The 20,925-nt window shown below is 39.9% G+C and overlaps 1 protein-coding gene and 1 non-coding gene across 2 annotated transcripts; both read right to left on the bottom strand.

The window, feature by feature from the left end:
* Positions 1-3,095: 3,095 nt before the first annotated feature.
* On the bottom strand, positions 3,096-4,778 carry LOC130885570 (sperm motility kinase X-like). Its single transcript, XM_057787100.1, has one exon. It carries the CDS (start codon positions 4,776-4,778, stop codon positions 3,096-3,098), a length of 1,683 nt encoding a protein of 560 aa, XP_057643083.1.
* A 7,733-nt stretch (positions 4,779-12,511) lies between these two features.
* Positions 12,512-12,584, bottom strand: Trnak-cuu (transfer RNA lysine (anticodon CUU)). The gene has a single exon. It is a non-coding gene; the product is annotated as a tRNA-Lys (tRNA).
* Positions 12,585-20,925: the final 8,341 nt, after the last annotated feature.

Raw genomic sequence — 20,925 nt, 5'->3', positions numbered from 1 at the left:
CTCCCAGCATTCTGTTCTGTTTACTCCACCCATCTATGTTCTAACCTACGAGGGCCAAGCAGTTTCTTTATTAATTAACCAATGACCTTCCTCCATCAATATATGGCTCACCAGGACATGATTCCTGGAAATTTATATGATCTAGATATTCTTTCTCCTGTTGATACTTCACATACCCTGCTAGGTTTCATTCCATGCTGGGCATGACTCATTCTGGGTATTGTATATAAATTTCTAGATATCAAGTCCTGATAGACACCTCTCCAAAGCTGCTGCACAATATGCAACTCTAGGTATCAGACCTTACCAGAAAACCCCACACTTTTCTAGCCAGTAGAAATACACTATTAATTATGAGACCCTGTTGGGCGCTCTGTCCCCCAGCAAAGACCCCCCCCCACACACACACACACTGCTAGGTTCAGTCCTCTGTAGACAATTTTCACGCAGAAGGATCACAGGTATTGCAAAAATTGCATTGAGCAGGGACCCTATGCTGACCCTTCTACATGACAATTCCAGACCCATAGTAATCCAAGTTTGTTTATAGGTATATTCCCAAAGTGAGGGGCCTCTGGACATAAAGTAGTCCATGGCTACACATGGTCATGTGTAGGTTACCATGTCCAGACATGGTAAGATATCTTTACCTTTACAAAGTGAAACAGTGTCATCTCAACAGATTAACCAAAGAGAGAAACCAGGGTTCCCTTTTGAGTAGGAACAAGTATAGGAGCTCTCTTAAATACTATATGGGAGGAAACATGATCATGTGCACCTGGAAAAGGAGACTCTGAAGCAAATGACACATAGTGGCAGAGTGGCCAGACGGTGGGCCAGTCATCAAACAGACACATGCGACTATCTCTCTAGGGCTCTGATAAGAAGGGCTGTGTCTGCAGTGAGCTAAAGAGCCGGTGGGCTTGGACACAGCAGATGGAGAACCAGTGAAGGAGGCTATGCCCTGATTCAATCTTGATACCAAATGAGTATAAACTACAGGCAGCCTCTCTCCAAAGTCTGTGGATATCACTAGCAATACAGTGACAGAAGTGCTTTTCAGAACCTGCACTTGACCACAACTGGGAGGCCTAATATGGTACAGGGGTTAGTTTTAACTCTCAACATTTTTGCATTATCCAGCAATCTTCTGACTACTGTAGGATTTGGGTGGGGGTGAATAGATCCATGGTACTCTCTCCTCTAGAGACTATAGGGATGTTTTTATCCAAGGGTCAAAAGCTGTCCTTAGAGATGGGCAGTGGATTTGCACCTGAGACACAGGTTTTCTTTCTCAATGCCAACATATCAGGCTAAAGTGTTCATGGCTGCACAGTCTTTACTCATATTCCCAGCCAACACTCCCTACACAAAAGTGTCCCTTCCTCTTCTGACTCACTGAACCAGCATACATTGGGGCTGTGTCTCTAGGGCTGAGATTAAAGAAGGAGGATGAGGGATACAGGAGGCTAAACCAACAGTAGCCAGGGGAGACTGAAGGACAAGAGGATGCAGCTCTCTCTGGAGATACTGTTGGGCCCCGGGATTTACTCATCTTGAAAAGGATGTCAAGAGGCTGCCCAACACAAAAATCTCACTGTTTGCTAATTATATATATCTTGCTTCTTATGCTTACTCCATGGAGGTCATCTACCAACCTGGTCACACTGGGAGCCTAGGTTCCACAGTCATCATCGACAGCTGTAGCATCTCACAGTGAGTGTCTGGTGTGGGACCAAGGCCTCGCCTAAGATTGCGCTTCTAGCTTAGCACAGCTGTGAGCAAAGCTGCTGCCAGACTGTCTTCATGGAAGAAACTGAAGCTCTAAAGGGAAAAAGGCTTTTCTAAAGATAGTGCAGAGGACTCACAACATACACCATGTGAATTCAAATATAATCACTGTAGAGATGGACACCAAGTGAGCACCAACTTGGAGCATGGACTATTTGGGGACTACATTCTCAATCTGGTTAACCTGTCCTGGGAAAAGTGGGTAGATTGTGATAGTCACTCTGGTAGAAGAACTCTTTCCTTATGTGAGAAGCCCTCTTTTCTTTCCTCAAGCCCTGGCCCAGAGATATGAAGGGAAATATAATAGAGCAAGATAGGGCAATTGTCCTATCAAACATTTGAGGTTACCCCCTATATGGGACTAATGACCTCCATAGCCTAATATATTTCAGCACTTGGTTCCCCAGTTGGTGGAACTGTCTGGCAAAGATTAGGAAATATGGCTTTGTTGGAGGAGTTGTGTCACTGGGGGTAGGCTTTGAGTTTTTAAAAGTCCACTCCGTCCCAGTTAGCCCTTTCTGCCTTGCGTTTGTCTATCAAGATATAAGCTTTCAGCTACTGCTCCAAAGCCATGCCTGACTGTTCGCTTCCAAGCTCCCTGTCATGATCGTTATGGACTCTAGCCCTCTGAAATTATAACCTCCATTATAACCTCTTCTAGAAATTCAATTGGTAATGCTGTCTTATCAAAGCAATAGAAAGTAACTAAGACAGGGCTAGGAGGGATTCTAACTCTCAGGCAGCTTTGAGCATCCCAATATGCGGAAGGTAAAATGGAAAACCAGCCCTGAGTTAAATTTCCTGGTGACTTGGATTTCTGGTGGAGAAAACTATCTGTTTGTATACCTCCTCTCTGTGCTAAACAGAGCCTCTTTGCTGGGTATGCAGGCACATTGTCTCCTGGACTGTCTGTCTGGTTCATGCTACAGATGTCTCAATCCACACAGGCTGATTTCCCACTCCATGCCTCAGTGTCCATGATGTTTCATCACTTAAAAATAGAAAGACACAGCAGGGTTGTAAATTAATAAGTGTCATCGTTTCCTACCTGATTCTTACCTTCTGAACATCTGTTTCCTTTAGTCAACACTTCTTCAATGCCTCCACAGCCACTGGTAACCATTTCTGTTCCAGGTCAACTTTCTCAGGTTCCAGATAATAAGGAAGCTGTTGCTTTGTCCATCTGAGGTGCAAGTTGCATATTCCATAAATGTGTTTAACTATTCTAAGTCAGTTGCAAAGAACATTAGAAAATTCATTAATTAAAATATAGAAGTATATTTTGGTCCGTCACCTACCTCATTTTATGTTACTCCATTCTCCCATTCCACTGGAGCCACTTTCTTCGGGGAAGCATGGCTTCGCCTTTGGGGAAAGAGGCAGCAACACAGGCTTTGAAAACAATTCACCGTTCTCCTCTTCACCCTCTTCCAGCATCGCCTTATGTTGTGGGAAGAGGCTGTGATCACACTCTGGGGCTGGTCACTGGTGGAGTATGGTTCCTTGTGATGAGTGCCTGTGGTTGTGACACTTTGGGGTGCCTCCATGGAGCTCATTATAGACGATGTGTTCTGGGGAGACGAGCTGTTTTTTGGGTTGATTTTATTCTGTGTTGTCATCTGGGCAATATCATTTCTAGAAAGAATGTTTTTTGAGGATGTGCTGCCTAAGGCCACCACCTTTGAGGTCGTACATCTCTTCTGAATAATGCTTCTCATGATATGAACAGCTACATGACCACATTCAGAAGCTACTTTAGGAAAGATGGTTCTCTTCTGTTGACAACACAGGATGGCAGGCATGCTGAGTCTTCTGCTCCCCTCCTTCATTGTAATCTTGTCATTGCCATGAAACTTGTGTTTTGCCAGAAAGGTGTTAGTTGGAAGAGCAGGATCACTCCCTGTGACATTTAGGGAGAAGCGAGCCATGGGAAGACATAAAGGTGTACTGGCAACATCAAACTGCATAGGTTTAATTTGATGATGTATGTTGCTTCTCAAGAATGACTGGTGTTTTAATATTAAATAAGTTGCCATGATGTTATTAAATTTTTTTTTATGTAAAGAGTCTCTAATGTCTTTGGGACTGTAGCCCATGACCCGCATGGCTGACACAATATTGAGGTTTGGTTTTCTAGGGAGCATCTCCAAAGAAGATGGTAGTTTTAAAAGTACTTCACTGTCCTTGAGCCACAGATGTTTCATAATGTCATGTATCTTGGGTCTCTGCTCAGAGTCAATAGTGAATAACTTCACAATGAGGTTGACAATGTATTCTGGAAGCTTTGATGGGATGTAGTAATGTGGATCTTTCATCTCCACCTTCATGTCTTTATATGTTGTTGCTTTGAATGGGAGGTACCCTGTCACCATGATATATAGAACTACTCCCATGCTCCAGATATCAGGTGTCTTGGGATCATATTCTTGGCCATTGAAAAGCTCTGGGGCACAGTATGGAAGGGTACCACAGAAAACTTTTAATTTCTGCCCCACAGTTACTTTGGTAGCCAGACCAAAGTCACACAGCTTGATACTTCCTTTGCTATCTAACAGTATGTTATCTGGCTTGATGTCCCTGTGTGCAATGTTATTCTCGTGGCAGTACTTAACTGCACATACTATCTGTGTGAAGATATGTTGGGCCTCCTCTTCCTCCATGGAGCCTACCTCCACTATACGACCTGCCAGGTCACCCCCAGAGGCCAGTTCCATAACCATATAGATATGCTGAGTAGTTTCCATGACATGGAACAGCTTAATTATATTAGGATGATTCAATAATTTCATGATATCTACCTCATTTGTGATCAGAGTAGCTTTCTTTTTGTCCTTTTCCATAATCTTCAGAGCAACCTGTACGTCTGTACGGAGGTGACAGGCAAGTTTCACTTCAGCAAAGCTGCCTATACCAAGGGTATCAAGAATCATGTAATGATCTGTGGGAACCTCTTCCCCAGAGGAACTTTCCTTCAGGTCCTGGTGCATTGTTACCTCCTCGCTCCTCCTGTTACATATTGTCTGTCTCAGTATAAAATCACAATACTAGATTTAAAAAATTATAAGTAAGTCTATAAGAGAAGTTCATAATCATCAAATTCCTATGTAAATAAAAGCAAAAATTTACCTAATGATTACTCCAAAGACATAGAAACAAAAGAATAAACTAAATCTAAAACAGTGAATGGCAATACATAGTAACTTTCAGAGGAAATTAATAAAACGGAAACCAAAAGAACATCACAAAGGATCAAAGAAACAAAGAGTTGGTTATTATAAAAATAAGTAAAATTGGCAAACCCTTACTGAAACTAACCAAATGAGAGAAGACACAAATTATTAAAAATTAGACATGAATAAAGGTGATGTTACAGCAGCTAACACTAAAATTAAGGACCCTAAGAGGGACATACATATATTCCCCTGGGAAAGGGAAATAGACAAAATCTCCTGAGTAAATTGGAAGAAGAGAGAGTGTGGAAAGGGAGAAGAGAGGGGAAAGGGAAGTGGAGAGGAGAACATGAGGGAACAGGACAGTCAAGTTGGGGGAAGGACAGATAGGGAGAGCAAGGAAAGAGATATCTTGATAGAGGGAGCCATTATGGGGTTAGCAAGAAATGTGGCACTAGGGAAATCCCCAGGACTATACTAGGATGACCCCAGATGCTAAGCAATAATGGAGAGGGTGCCTGAACTGGCCTTCCCCTGTAAACAGATTGATGACAACCTTAAATGTCATCATTGAACCTTCATCCAGTAATTGATGGAAGCAGATGCAGAGATCCACAGCTAATGACTGGGCTGAGCTCCTGAAGTCCAGTCAAAGAGAGAGAGGAGTGAGCAAAGGGGTCAAGACCATGATGGGAAACCCCACGACCCAAGCTAGTGGGACCTCACTGACTCTGGACTCATAGTTGGGGATCCTACATAGAACCGAACTAGGCCCTCTGAATGTGGTTGACAGCTGCATGGCTTGGGCAGTTTGTGGGGCTAATGACAGTGGGGCCAAGATTTATTCCTAGCATATGAACTGGCTACTGGGAGCCCATTCCCTATGAAGGGTTACCTTGTTCAGCCTAGATACAGTAGGGAGGGACTTTGTTGACTCCCCATGGGAGGCCTTAATCTCTCTGAGGAATGGATGCAGAGTTGAGTGGGGGACCGTGAGAGGAGTGGGAGGAGAGAAGGGAGGAGAAACCAGGATTGATATTAAAACTAAAAAAGATTGTTTTTAAAAATAAAATATTTTTTTAAAGTTATGTAAAATTAAACCTTTTAAATGCAAAAAAGAAGCTCATTAGGGAAAATGGGAAAAGGGGGAGGCTCATTAGGGAGAGGGTTCTTGTTTTGAAAAGAAAAAAAGGGGAAATGCTGTGGGATAATGCCTTTGTACCCTGTAAAGATTTGTCACTCGTATTGGTTTAATAAAACACTGATTGGCCAGTAACCAAGCAAGAAGCATAGATGGGGCAACCAGGCTAGGAGAATTCTGGGAAGAGGAAAGGCTCAGTCTGCAGTCACAAGCCCAATGCAGAAGAAGCAAGATGAGAATGCCTCAGTGATAAAAGATGCTAAGCCACGTGGTTAACATATACACAAAATATGGATTAATTTAAGATAGAAGAGTTAGCTAGAAATATGACAGAGCTTTTGGCCAAGCAGTGTTATAATTAATATCATTTTTGTGTGATTATTTGGGTCTGGGTGCCTGGGAAACATAAGTGCAGTCTCTGTTTACAGAAGGGAGGTAAATGTAGAAGAAGGAGGGAGGTAGATAACAATAAAGATCACTGAAAAAAAGCCACAATTAATCATACAATTAACTATTTACCTTAAAAAAAACCTATAATATATATAATTCAGTATATAAATATACATGGTTAGTTGTAATAAACTTTTCTAATCTGTGCTGATGGCGTTCCTTCCAAGAACCAAAGACCACCTAACAAAACCCCTAACAACAGACATAAAAAGCCCTCTTTTGAGTTGTTGGCTAGTACTGTCTAAAAGAATTCTAAAATACCCCAAAATATATAGCCTATTGCTGTTGTCCTTGGTTACCATCCAGGGGTGGAAGGCAAGGCCATGTTGCTGAAGATACTACACACTTCAGAAACAGGACTCAGAGGTCTTTGAGCTCAGATTAACCTTAATTCCCCTCCCAAAGAACTAGCTTTCATGGTACCAGAAGGTACCAAGAAAACTTCCAAATGTAAAGGCAACCAATAGTTCCACCTAGCTATGATACCTATGAACTGTATCAGTGACCATCATGGCATGATAACCCTATGAATGCAGTAGTGACACACACGCACACCTTGGTCATAGTCAATGGTTTCTTAATTGGTCTTAAACCCTGCTCAACAAGAAGGATACCATGTCTGGTATGGGAAACCTAGCTAACTAATCAGTGCTAGCAAAATCATGGTTACTGGAGGAAATCTACGAACACTAAATTACTAAACAAACACAATCCCTAACAACAAATTAAAAATGTGTCCTTTTACAAACAGATAAGTTTAGTCTTCATCCCTCATTAAAAAAAAAATCTTCTCTTTGAAACAGATGGAGACCACCATAGAAAGCCAGTTCAACCAATCAATATTCAGAGTTGTAGAGCCCAGTCTCAATGGATACATCCCCAAAAACTCAGGGAACATTGTGGAAGGGGCAGAGGGTGGGAGGTGGAAAGATTGTTAGAGCCAGAGGATCAGGGAGTTTGCTATCAAATTGTGTCTTGTAGTAACAGCAGGAGCTCAGAAACCTATACCCATAAAGTCTCATCAACATAAGAGTACAAACGCGAGCTGAACAAGAATGCCAATGAACATGCCAAACTGCAAGGAGAAAAGCCCATGAGGCCTCAACCCTACAACAATAACTGAGTAAATCTGGGAGTGAAAGAGGTAGCCCACTTGTTATCCAGTGCCAAATGGTCATCCATGGAAACACACATACATATAACATAGTATATGGATTCAACAGATATTTGGGGATATATTATATGCAAATACATATGTGCATGCAATAACAACTGATAGAAAAGAAGAAGTTATGAATTTGAAGAAGTGTGGGATGGGATATATGGGAGACCTTGAAAAGGAAGGGAAAAATGCTGAGATTAAAATACAACTATCCCAAAAAAGATCATTATGAAGTAGTTTGAAAAAAAATTAGTCAATTATAATATCTGAAAGAAATAGACCAATTCCTAGAATCATACAACCTACCCAAATTTAGATAAGAAAAACAAAATCATGTAAATAGATCAATAACTAAGGACAACATTGAAATACTAATGGGAAAAACTGCCATAAAGAAAAGTCCAGGACCGCTGGGTGGTGGTGGCACACGCCTTTAATCCCAGCACTCAGGAGGCAGAGGCAGGCAGATCTCTGGGAGTTCGAGGCCAACCTGGTCTACAAGAGTAGTTCAGGGACAGGCACCAAAGCTACAGAGAAACCCTGTCTTGAAAAACCAAAGAAAAAAAAAGAAAAGTCCAGGATCATACAGACCAGCAGATAAATTCTACCAGAACATTTAAAAAAAGAATTAACATCAATGCTTCACAGATTATTCCATAAGACAGAAAGGGAAGGAACACTCCAAATTCATTCTACAAATTCAATATTACTCTGATACCAAAACCAAATAAAAACATTATAAGCAGAAAATATTGTAATTTCCTTGATGAACGTCACAATTCAACAATGCATCTAGAAGGCCATTGAAGCAGAATTAATAAAATCTCAGAGACAGAAATTGGGGTTCAACATAAAGTTCCAAAAAGCAGAGCAGCCAGCCACTGGCTTTTACCTCAACCTCAGTCCAAAATGGCAATCCTGCCTCCAGGCATCTCAGAATGAGACTGTGAATGAGAACTGTCTCCTCCCATTTTATAATTCTCTCTAGGGCTGGGATTAAAGGCATGCACCGCACAGTTTCTATGGCAACTAGTATGGCTACTGGGGTTAAAGTGTGTGTTACCACTGCCTGGTCTGTAAGCCTGATAAGTGTGACTGTTTTACTCTCTGTTCTTCAGGTAAGCTTTTATTAAAATGCAAATGTAATGCCATTACAGACCATAACCCCAGGATCAGGTGGATTCATCCAGGAATGTAAAATTAGTTCCTCATGCACAAACTCACAATACAGCATATAAAAAGAATTTAGGGCAACATAATCAGTCTTAAAGAAACACAGCATTTTGTCATAAAATTAGACAGAACCAGAGATGCTTCAAATGGAACAATCCAGCTCCACAAATATCAATGTTTTCTATAATATTTGGTATCAGTGGATAAGGCAGGGGATCTGAATACAAAAGGGAAACCATCAGAAATATGAAAGAGGTCAGGGATAGCCACAGAATGCTACATAGGACCTGGGATTAGTTCAAAATTCTGGGCTTTCACAGCATTAGGGTTCTCCATTGAACCTGCTAGTATGAACAGAGGGCAATTGTATGAAACCCATTCCAAAGTGACTTGGACAACCCACAAAACAAAGCTGATTGAAGGACTCATGAAAGAGAGAAGTGCAGTGACTGATGGCATTGGGCAGAGCTGTACCTGACTGTTAGCCAGAGACCAGGAAACATCTTCATGAATCTGGGGTGCTGCTTACTACTCTCTGCACTGGTGTCCTTGTGGTGAAAGCTCATATAACAAAACTGCGGCTAACTGTCTCAGCAATCCTCCCCACTTCCAACTGTGAATCCAGATTTATGAGCCCTCATTGGTCACATGCATTAACCAATCACACTGGCCAAGTGGGCTTGGCTCTTCTGATTGGTCAAGTTGAAATCATGTGACTTTTTCCTGTGGATACAGAGGAACTACTGTGGAGATCCTGAGAGAACAGTTAAGAGATTGAGCCTCCTCATGCTCTATGCTTTGTTTCCAGAGATGTGCCTGTTCAGACCTGCCTCCTCCATCACACTGCCTTCAGTCTACAGAATTTGTGACAACACTTCTTCCTTTCCCAGGCCCCATTCATTTCTAAACAGACTTATTCTTTGAGGATCAGTTTTCATTTGCTCCCAGCAAATCACTAACTTCCACAGTAGTGGTTTTTCCCCCAAGATAGTCTGACACTTGATCTAAAGAAGACAGAGCAAAAGTCAACATACTGGAGGCAGCTGGTGGCATGTGGGGGTGGGGCACCACTACAGGAACAGACTACATCCAGGAAATAAGCACATTAGACTATGCAGTCCAGTTACTCAAGGCTAGAGTGCTTATCTACTATACAAGAAAACCTAGACTGAATCGAGAATCCCACCAGTTTAAAAAGATTCAAAAGTGCTAATTAAAAGCTCTTTCTCAGTTCCTCAGGTACTAAGAAACAAAAAATAATACTTTCTTCTAAAAATGGACACAAGAAGAAACAAACAAAAATACTCTTAAGTAGTGTGAACTAAAGTTGAAAAACAAATTGAGAAGTGTAGCTAAAAACCAATGAGGAAGGGTAATGAATAGCAAGCCTCTGGGGAAAAACAACAAAAGTCACAATTTGATCATTTATGCTTATGTCTTAAAAACTAGAAAGAAAGGTGTTAAACATAAAGGATGAACAAGAAGGGAAGTATTTATAAATCAAAGAAACCCAGAGACCCGTCTGTAACATGATTGGGGCTGACTTGTTGGGGTTTCTGTCCTTTCCGGTTCCCACAGCTATTGAGCCCCAAAGAAAATCACATAGCGTGACTGTCTTACTCTCTGATCTTCAGGCAAGCTTTATTTATTAAAATACAAATGAAATTTCACTACCTATGAGCTCTAAGGAGATTAAACAAAAATGTTACAAAACTACACTGTATGGGTCCAAAAGGGATAAGAGCAGTTCTACAGCCTTAAGTTATTCATGTTCCCATTAATCTTTGGGGAAGAGATTTTTTTTACAGCAAACTAAAACAAAAATCTATATCCTCACCTCTAATGCTACCTATTCTTCACAGGCCCAATGGCTAATGAAAAGAATGGGATATCAAAAGGAAAAAAGAATTAGGAAGAGTTGCAAGGAATTATTGAATTTACAATCCCACAAAGACAAAATCATGAACATGGATCAGGTTTTTTATAGGGGACGCTGAAAAATTACACGAAAAACTAATGAGCCTGTATGTACACCTAAATGGCCTCTCTCTCTCTCCTCTCTCTCCTCTCTCTCCTCTCTCTCCTCTCTCTCTCTCTCTCTCTCTCTCTCTCTCTCTCTCTCTCTCTCTCCTCTCCTCTCTCTCTCTCTCTCTCTCTCTCTCTTAAAAGAGAAAGCAAATTATCTTTTTTAAAATTTTACATATCAATCCCAGTTCCCACTCCCTCCTCTCTTCTTATGCCCTCCCCCATCCACTCCTCAGAGAGGGTAGGACACATTACTTTGAGGAAGGCCTAAGGCTCTCCCTACTATATCTAAGCTGAGCAAGGTATCCATTCAAAGAGAATGGGTTCTGAAAAGCCAGTATATGCAGTACGGATAAATCCTGGTCTCACTGCCAGTGGCCTGAAGTCTGTAAACGGCCCCTTTCTAAAGAAAAGTTGCAAGCTCTTCACCAGTTAGTCAGAAAGCAGTTCGAGAATTTTTGCATAGAACCCTCTTTTTCTCCTTAGAATTTTCCTGTTTTTGTTAAAAAATAATCTTGTAACTGGAAATTGTTGATTGACTGATGGAATGTTAATGCCACCATGTGGCCAAGGGGAGTTTTACAGCCCAGTTTACCTCTGCCTAAAGATTGGCCTTTAAGAGTTTTGGATTTAACAGACTCCTTTTATAGTATACACATTCATCTTGATGATAAGGTGCACTTCACCTTTTCTGTTCCCTCACTCAGTCATAAAGAACCTCAGCTCTGGTATCATTGGAATGTATTATCTCAAGGCATGACAAACTTCCCTACTATGTGTCAATACTATATAGGAAAGTATTTAGAGCTATGAGGCAGTTTTTTCCTCAGGCTTATATTTGTCATATGGATGATCTCCTGTTAGCCACCTACAAAGAGGAAAAGTTACAATACATATATAATGTGAGTCAGGATATGCTACATAAAAATGGAATTATTATTGCTCCTGAAAAGATACAAAGATCAGACACTGTGATATTTGGGACAATTAGTTACCAAAACAATTGTTAAACCACACACACACACACAAAGTCCATTAGACAAGACAATTTAAAAACACTTAACAACTTTCAAAAACTATTAGAAGACATTAATTGGCTACAATCTACTTTTGGAATACTTAGTTATCACTAACCAATCTATTAAAACTCTAGAAGGAGAGAAGGTGTTGGACAGTCCTCAAATATTATCTCAAGAGGTAAGGGAAAACTATAGCTGTCTTAATCCAGACTAAAAGAAGCTTTTATATATCATGTGGATCCTTTGGTTCTATTAAGCTTATTTATTTTTTCCACTAAGTTGTCCCCTAAAGGTATTATGTCACAAGAGGGTAAACCTTTGGAATGGAATTATTTATGCCATAAGGGTCATAAAATACTAACTACTTACCTGTAGGGACATAGCCCCACCCATTGGGGGCGTGTTCGCCTCGGGCTAATGTTTACGGATAAATCTGCCGGGCGTGAGCCCAGCAGCCCTTTTCTTTTGCTCTGCTTTTCCAGTGCTCCGCGGGAACCTGTGGTCCTGTAAGTCTATTTCCTTATTAAAGCTGTATATATCTATATAATCTGTCTACATTCATTTGCGCCACCACATTTGGCGCCCAACGTGGGGCTCGAACCCACGACCCTGAGATTAAGAGTCTCATGCTCTACCGACTGAGCTAGCCGGGCACCTACCCTTCTTGCTCAATTAGTAAATCAGGGGAAGACCCAATTTCAAAGCTTATATGGATTTGATCCTTGCTGTATTATATTACCCTTAACTAACAACTAACAGTTGCTGAACTGTATAGATTTTCAAATTTCATTTGCAGATTACTGTGGAAAGATAGGAAATCATTAGCCAAATGACAAGCTATGGAACTTTTTTCATACAAATTTATGGTTACAAAAATTGTTCAATCTCCCATTCCACAAGTAGATACTTATTTTATTCATGGTTCATCTAAGAGTCGAGGAGGAATTCATGGTCTGGATGCTGATCAGTATAGTCATACTTCTTTTTCCTCATCTGAAGTGGCTATTTTGATTCACCTATTACCAATAATTCATAAACCCTTGAATACTGTACCAGAGTCTGTTTATATTATAGGATTATTTCCAACAATAGAAACTGCTTAATTTCATCTTCACTTTCTATTATGTCCATTACTAAAGGAACTACAATATCTGACTAAAACACACATCCTTTGTTATTAATCATACTCTAACTTCCCTGGTTTTATGCAGAAGGAAATAAGTTATCTGAAGCATTATCCTGCCATATTCTTATTTCCAAAAATAAGAACATCAACAGCTATACTATTGCTGATAGACTTCATGTAAAAATCTTACGGAGTGAGACAAGTGGTATAGGAATGCCCTATTTGTGTTCCCTAAAGTATCATAGTCACAGAGCTGGAGCTAACCCCCAAAGCAAAAAATACTAATGAATTGATGTGGGATTTCATTGGTCAATAAAGAAATTGCCTTGGCCCATCTAATAGGACAGAATTTAGATAGGTGGAGTAAACACAACAGAATGCTGGGAGGAAGAGGAAGTGAGCTCAGACGCGATGCCGCTCTTCTCCAAGGCAGATGCGATGAAGCTCCAACCCAGGATGGACATAGGCTAGAATCTTCCCGGTAAGTGCACCTTGGAGTACTACACACATTAATAGAAATAGGTAATCAAGATGTAAGAATTAGCCAGTAAGAAGCTAGAGCTAATGGGCCAAGCAGTGTTTAAAAGAATACAGTTTGTGTGTCATTATTTTGGGGCATAAGCTAGCCAGGTGGCCGGGAGCTGGGTGGCAGGAACGCAGCCCGCAGCTCCCCTCAGCAATGAATTATAGCAAATAGATGATGCTCACTTTGTTCATGTGCCTCAGATACTGTACCTACACTTTTGTATTAACACATAGCTTAAATTTCTTTGGCCTGTACCTCAATCCTCAGGGAACGCTTCTGGAGCTCTCTTAAATAAACTTTTGCTGTTATTGGAGTGAGTGCCTACTTCTATAGAAACTAACAATGGGCAAGCTTATAGTATAAAATTTAAGAATTTATGTTAAGAATGGAATATTAATTATATTACTGGTATTCCTTATAGTCTTAAAGGTTAGGGAACAACTGAAAAAGCACAAAGATCATTAAAACAACAATTATTTTTTTAAAAGGGGGAGCACAAATGAATATTTTTGCACTTTATTTATTTATTATTTATACAAATTTTCAAGGTGATTTATGTTCAAGAACTCAGAAACATTTCTCTACAGAAAATTCTGAACTGCTTTTAGATAAGCCTGTGTGGTTTAAACAAATTGAGACCCAGAAGTCTGGTTGACTAGAAAAAGTGGGAAGGGATATGTACCTGTCATTGCATAAATATTATGGAGCTCTTCCAGACCAAGGTCATCAAGGATGATGGTGTAGGGCAGAGAGACAGTGGAACTCATTAGAAAGATAGTAAACTTCCAGGCAAAGGACAAAAGGAGATAGCAACCATACCATCAGAAGTCAGGTCTGTTCACCTGGGGAAAAGTTAAGGCCCTGTGCACCAAGGGAGAAGTTATTCTATGAAACACACAGAACCCTATGTCAACCTGAAAATCTCTTTCTGGTGATGTTTGCTGCTCTGACCTGTGCGTATGTGGTGAGTACCTCTGAGCACAGGTATTACTTGGCTTTTTGTTCCTCATCTTCCTTTGCCCCAAGCTGTATATTGGGTGGATCTACCTCTTGTTATCTTTAGTATTGAATCTGTGTTTATTCCTAGACCTTGGAGCCATAATAAACTCATTCATTCCTATGAAGAAGGGCTGTGTATAAGTTTTCATTGTGTTTTGCATCACTTCCCATTTGCATAGGACATCACAACATTTCTGTTCCTATCATGGGATTCATCATATGGGTCTCTTTTCAATCTATTCTCTAGATGTTTTTGGATCAATATAATAATGTAATCAATAGTAATGGTCACAATATTGACCCATGTTCTTAGAAACAGAGTATAACACATAATGCGTTCACTATTCTAATGTTATTTATTATGTTTATAATGTTCTTGTTTTTAGGGCATTCATACATAAAATGACAGTAATATTTATCTACAATATATCAAGTCAAAACCACTCTGGATATCCTACATTTAAAAAATAAAAAGGGGGAAATGTCAGAATATGGCCCCAAAATATAGTCATATAAGGAGATTTCTGAGTGCTTATGAGAACACTCCAAGAAATCAAGACACAAGTTTCTCCAAAAAACATGGAATTGTTCTTGGATTATGCTTTCATGCCCCTCCCAGGTGTAATATATATATATATATATATATATATATATATATATATATATATATGCTTATTTTCTACTATTCTTTACAAATGGATATTGCTGTTTGTTTATGTCTCCATGGAAAAACATGGTTTTGTCTCTCATGTCTTGCCCACCATGTGGGACTTGTTTGCGACGTGCAGCTTACCCTGGTGATTGAACATTTTACTCATGTGACTCTTTTTAAACCTCCGAGTATAAATTGTCTGACACTCTGAATAAAATTGGTTATTGCATGAGACTTTAATCTACATCATTTATTAACTCCATTCTTTCATATCCTGCCACCTCTGAAGCGGTGACACAGCACCAATGAGAGTGGGAGAGAGTGGACCAAACTCATAGTAGCTCCTGGGAACCTTTATTGCTGGGTCCTGTTTGTATTCTCATTTTGTATTCTAAAACCATAAAATGGAGTGAGAAAGCAAAACCTTATACAAGCCTATGTGACTGTCAGTAGGTGTTAAGGATGATGACTTGTCATTTTAACTATTTCTCTGGGTAATTTTGTTACAAGTAGCAAAATCACCTAAAAACTGATAAATCAGTGTTTAATAGTTGGTCTTTTTTTTTTTTTTACTGTATTCTACTTCATCACTTCATAGTCATCTTTACACAAAATTTCCTAGAACTTTCTTAACCATCAAAGGATAAAATAAGTTTTCTGAAACATCACACAGTAACTGCTGGACTGTTCCAACCTAACACTTCATTTACTGGCCAAACAGCATTTTATTAAGCCAATATGAATGACAAATTTTTACAGTATATAAGAGCATTATCCCACAGCAGGAAAGAGAGAACCAAGTTGTCCTCTGACCTCCACATATACATAATAGCACATACACACACAATTTTTGAAAGAATATTTCTAGCAACCTGATAGTAAGTTTACTGCATTTAACCACTACCATCATGGAAAAAGTGAGACTTTATACTTACTGGAAGAGATACTTTTTTGGATATCGGTATTCCTTTCTTTCACATAATACTTCTGCCATAACTACTACCCATAAACTTAAAGGATGCCATATTCAGTGTCACAGTATTCCACACAGAAGCTCTTCAGACCAAAGAACTCATTTGACAGCGGGCCCATACTCATAGAATTTACTCTTCTTACCATATTTCATATTATCCTAAAGCCAGTGGTTTTCAAAAAAGGTGGAATGACCTTTCAATGTCACAACTACAGTGTCAATTAAGTGACAGTAATATGGAGGACTGGAGCAGAGTTCTCCAGAAGGCAATATTTACTTTGAGTGAGCATTCAATATATTTCTGCCATACCCAGGATTCATGGATCCAGAAGTCAAGAGATAGAAACAGGATGGGGTCTACTCAGTATCATCCCTACCAAACCTCTAGAAACATTTTGGCTTCCTGTTCCCCTGATCTTAAGTTCTGCTAGAAGTTTTAGGGTCAGGATGCAGACTGTGTCTGTCAGGAAATTCAGTTCAATTCTATTGAACTGGAAGCTAAGACTTACACTGGCCATTTGGGCTTCTGATACCCTTAAATCAGCAGGATGAGAAAGAAATAACAGTGTTAAAAGGAGTGATGGAAGAAAGAGAAATTAAAACAAGCCAGTAAGCAACATTTCCCCAGGATGCCCATTTAAGTTCTGACTTAAGTTCCTGCTCTGACTTCTCTGTGTCATGAATTGTAACCTAGGAGTTGTAAGATGAAAACTCATTTTATTATTTTATTAACTTTTTGTATTTTAGGAGGTGACATTTTCAATAAATATTTTAAGTTTATCCACATACATTTTCCTGGGGAAATATATGAGTTTCAGAGTGAAATAAAATCTTCACCTAGAACTGATATGCCAAAGCTTATGCCTTTATGTAAAATTTTAAGGAAAATAGTAAGAAAATAATTATCTCTAAATTAACTCACCATAAAATGTGAAATATTGACAATGAAGGTGTACCTTGAATTCTGTAGACAATACCAATAAATGTTAATAGTATCTGGTAACCGTAAGAGTCTGTTGTGAACCGATGATTCATTATTACCAGTGAGTTCTGCTATCTACTTGGTATTTTTTAATTTGATGCTTATATTCTAGTCTGTTTGCTCTATTTAAATGTTAATTTTACTTTTTTATCCTAGACCTTGAAGAATTACTAAGAATCTCAAGCATTCTCGTATGTATACCTATCTATTTATCTGTCTATCTACCATTATCTATGTATCTATCATCTATCAATCTATCTCTATCTCCCTCATTCACCTCCCCCACATGTAAAACAAGACATATCTTTGACTTCTGAACAGCCTGTCTCATCTAGTTTTAAAATTTCAGTCACAGTGCCTGTTTTGTACTCCAACAGCTTTCTTTTCTGAACCAGCTAAAATAGCATGTTTTGAAACTGGCATGAAAAGTGCTGCTTCATCTTTTCAAAGGCAAGCACTCACATTTAGGGAAAAATATGTTGCAGTGTAGTCTTGGCCAAGAGCACATTTTGTTAATCTGTTATCATTTCAGTCCAAAAGTTTGTTCAACATGGATAACAACATGAAATGAGTTTTAAATCGCTAATATAAAATATCTCTTAATCCTGGACATGCTGTGCTGCTTTCTTAAAGTTTAATCTAATACTTAGAGCAAGGGCAATAAATAAGTTGACTGAGAAAAATGTTTCAGGTTCCTATTCCCTTTTAATATTTTTATTTCCTACCTCTGTCCCTTTTTAAAAGAATGCATGAAGGGATAGTATGAGGGAGAATGATGATATGCCTTCAGGCCTAATTGAAGAATACTTTTCTGTGTATTTGTCCCTAAGATAAACAACTTAGGGAGTTTTAGAAGTTTCATTTCATGCTTGGCTAATTCCATTACTTTCAGGCTGTAATGAGGCAGAGCATCATGGTAGGGAGCATGTAGTGGGAAGGACAAGGAATAGTCCTCAAAGGCAGTCTACTCCTCCAGTTATCAGGTCCTACCAGCTGCGAGTAGTGAGAGTAGTACTCTCAGGATCCAGTCACTTCTTTATAGTCCTTCTAACTGCAAACCAAGTTTTCGGTAGATAAGCCTTTTTACAGGAACACTTCATATTCAAACTGTAATTGTCAGATAGGGAAGCCAGAAATAAGGGTCTAACAATGGATAATTATACCATTTTGTTATTTTTTGTTGTTGTTATTTTTGTTTTGTTTTGTTTTTCGAGACAGGGTTCCTCTGTAGCTATGAAGCCTGTCCTGGAACTAGCTCTTGTAGACCAGGCTGGTCTCGAACTCACAGAGATCCGCCTGCCTCTGCCTCCCGAGTGCTGGGATTAAAGGCGTGCGCCACCACCGCCCGGCAATACCATTATATTGACACAGCTGGACATTCTTGGATCATTACACCTACTAGGAGAAAGCCAGCCGGTTAAAGGAATAAATAGCTCTGTCTCCTTAATACCTTGATGGAACTTGGGCTTATTCCACAACTCTCAGAGGAGGGAGAATAAACTACTGTTTTTTCTACATGTCTGATTTCTGAAGTTTGTTGCAATGGTGTACTGTGGTGTTCTTTGTGTTGAAATCCTGCAGTTAGGTTCCATGGAAACAATAGTCTTTCTTGGAGACAGTGAGATGTTCCCACTAACCACCTTCCAATCCCACAGGTGGTCCTATTTGCTTCACAGATGACATGCTAAAGTGCCTCCCCATATACAGGCTGGCCCCTTATGTCGCAAGGTCAGGCTGTTATACACAGTCTCTCCAGAACCCTGGTAAGGGTATCACTTTTTCCTGGAATGCAGGAAGGAATGAGGTGGACAGATGGGTAAATGCTGGAGGCAGCAACCTTGTGCTGCAGCCTGCTGAGCACAAAGCTGATAAAGCCAGCAAGAAGCATTCTCCTGTGGTTTCTGCTTCAAATTCCTGCTTGAGTTCTTACCACGGTTTCCTTTAATGACATACTATAACTGAAATTGTAAGACAAATAAACACTTTCATTCCTTAAGTTGTTTTTGGTTCCTTTGCTGCAGGTCTTTCAAAAAAAAGAAAACTAAGTTCAAAACCTCCCCCCAATGAGACACAAAAAATGTGGCATTGATATGATTTGGGCCAATGGTAACAAACGGAAAGAACACTTCCACTGGAAGTTGACAATAGTTTACCCTGCTTAAAAATGTATGATTCTCTAAATTGTGGATCAGAGTTCTGTAAGGAGTGGAGCAAATCCCTCCTGTGAGTTAAGTCCTGAGTGAATGAGTGGGAGGTCCTTCTGTATATGTATTGCTTTTATTGGTTAATGAATAAAGAAGTTGTTTTGATCAGTGGCTTAGCAGAATAGAGCTAGGCAGGGAAAACTAAGCTGAGTTCTGGGAGGAAGAAGGTGGAATCAAGGAGAAGCCATGTAGCCCTGCCAGAGACAGATACCAGACAGAACCTTGCCGGTAAGCCACATCCACATGGCGATACACAGATTAATGGAAATGGGTGAAATTACAATGTAAGAGCTAACCAATAAGAAGTTAGAGCTAATAGGTCAAGCAGTGATTTTAATGCAGTTTTGTGTGGTTATTTCAGGGCTGAGTAGCCAGGAGCAAGCAGCCTCCTACAACAAGTGAATATGTGTTGTTCACATGCACCCAGCCATGTTGAGGACTCAGTGGCCCTAGGACCCATGAGAAGTTGCCAAAGCCATTACCTATATTGGCCAGGCTCTAGAAGAATGGCAATATTTTGCTTATCAGTCTAAGTATTAGTGTTTGTAAACAATTGATAATTGTGCACAAAACTAGCAACCACAGCTTCCTTTTTCAGAAGTTTACAGCCTGAGCTACACCTCACCTACAGAGCCCTTCTATTAAGACTAGGTAGCCCCTTTGTTTGTGCTGTACATAATGAACACACTGAGGTTCCTAGTTGAGGTGATAGCAGATTCCACCTAATCCCAGCTTTACTATACCTTTGTCTGTTGGTCCTTTCTTCATTCCCTCAGCACCCCATCCCCAGGTAAAAACAAAATTTAAACTAATGAAATCTTGTGAAAGAAAAATATTTTTGCAGGTCTTAATGTAGATTTTCTTCAGAGATAAAAGAAATATTACTAAAATAAAAATAACGTGTTTCTTCAATAAGAGAATCCCATTTGGTATGATGCTGACAACGTGGCTGCGTTTCTCAGTAACTCACAACACAATCCTATCTAGGGTACCATTTTGTTAAGCAGTTTCATCATCAGCTGCTCAGACTCCAGAATGTGTGAGCTTTCCATATGAGACCCTTGATCCAGTTCTCTGCTGAGAACCCTGGATGAGGTTTCTGTGGAGTCTCCATAAGAGGTTTTATTTAAACTTCTGTGAAAGATTGCTCTGTGAGTTCTTTGACGCATCCCAGGCAATGGGAGATCTGTGTTGTGTGGGAAGTTTATAAGGTGCTCTCTCTGTGTACGGTGTCAGAAAGAAGTTCTTGTGAACAGCTCCATAGGAAGTCTCTATGTCAGTCTCTAATGTGTTCTCTGAATTAGACCTGTGAGAGATGGGAAACATCACCTGGTTTTCTCAGGGTGGTGATTGGAATCTAAGAAATATCTGTAGAGCATGAGGGAGGGTAGTCCCTGTGAGAGATTTTTGAGACTTGGGGAGTGTCTCTTTTCTGACTATATCTGTGAGGTAGTCTCTGGGGTTTTCTGGGGGGAATTTGGGATTTGGAATCTCTATATGCTGACCAGGGGTGTCTTTGGGAGAACACTGGG

This window comes from Chionomys nivalis, chromosome 13 (genome assembly GCF_950005125.1).
Source record: "Chionomys nivalis chromosome 13, mChiNiv1.1, whole genome shotgun sequence".
In the NCBI taxonomy this organism is placed as follows: domain Eukaryota; kingdom Metazoa; phylum Chordata; class Mammalia; order Rodentia; family Cricetidae; genus Chionomys; species Chionomys nivalis.
This window is presented reverse-complemented; position numbering and strand designations above follow the sequence as displayed.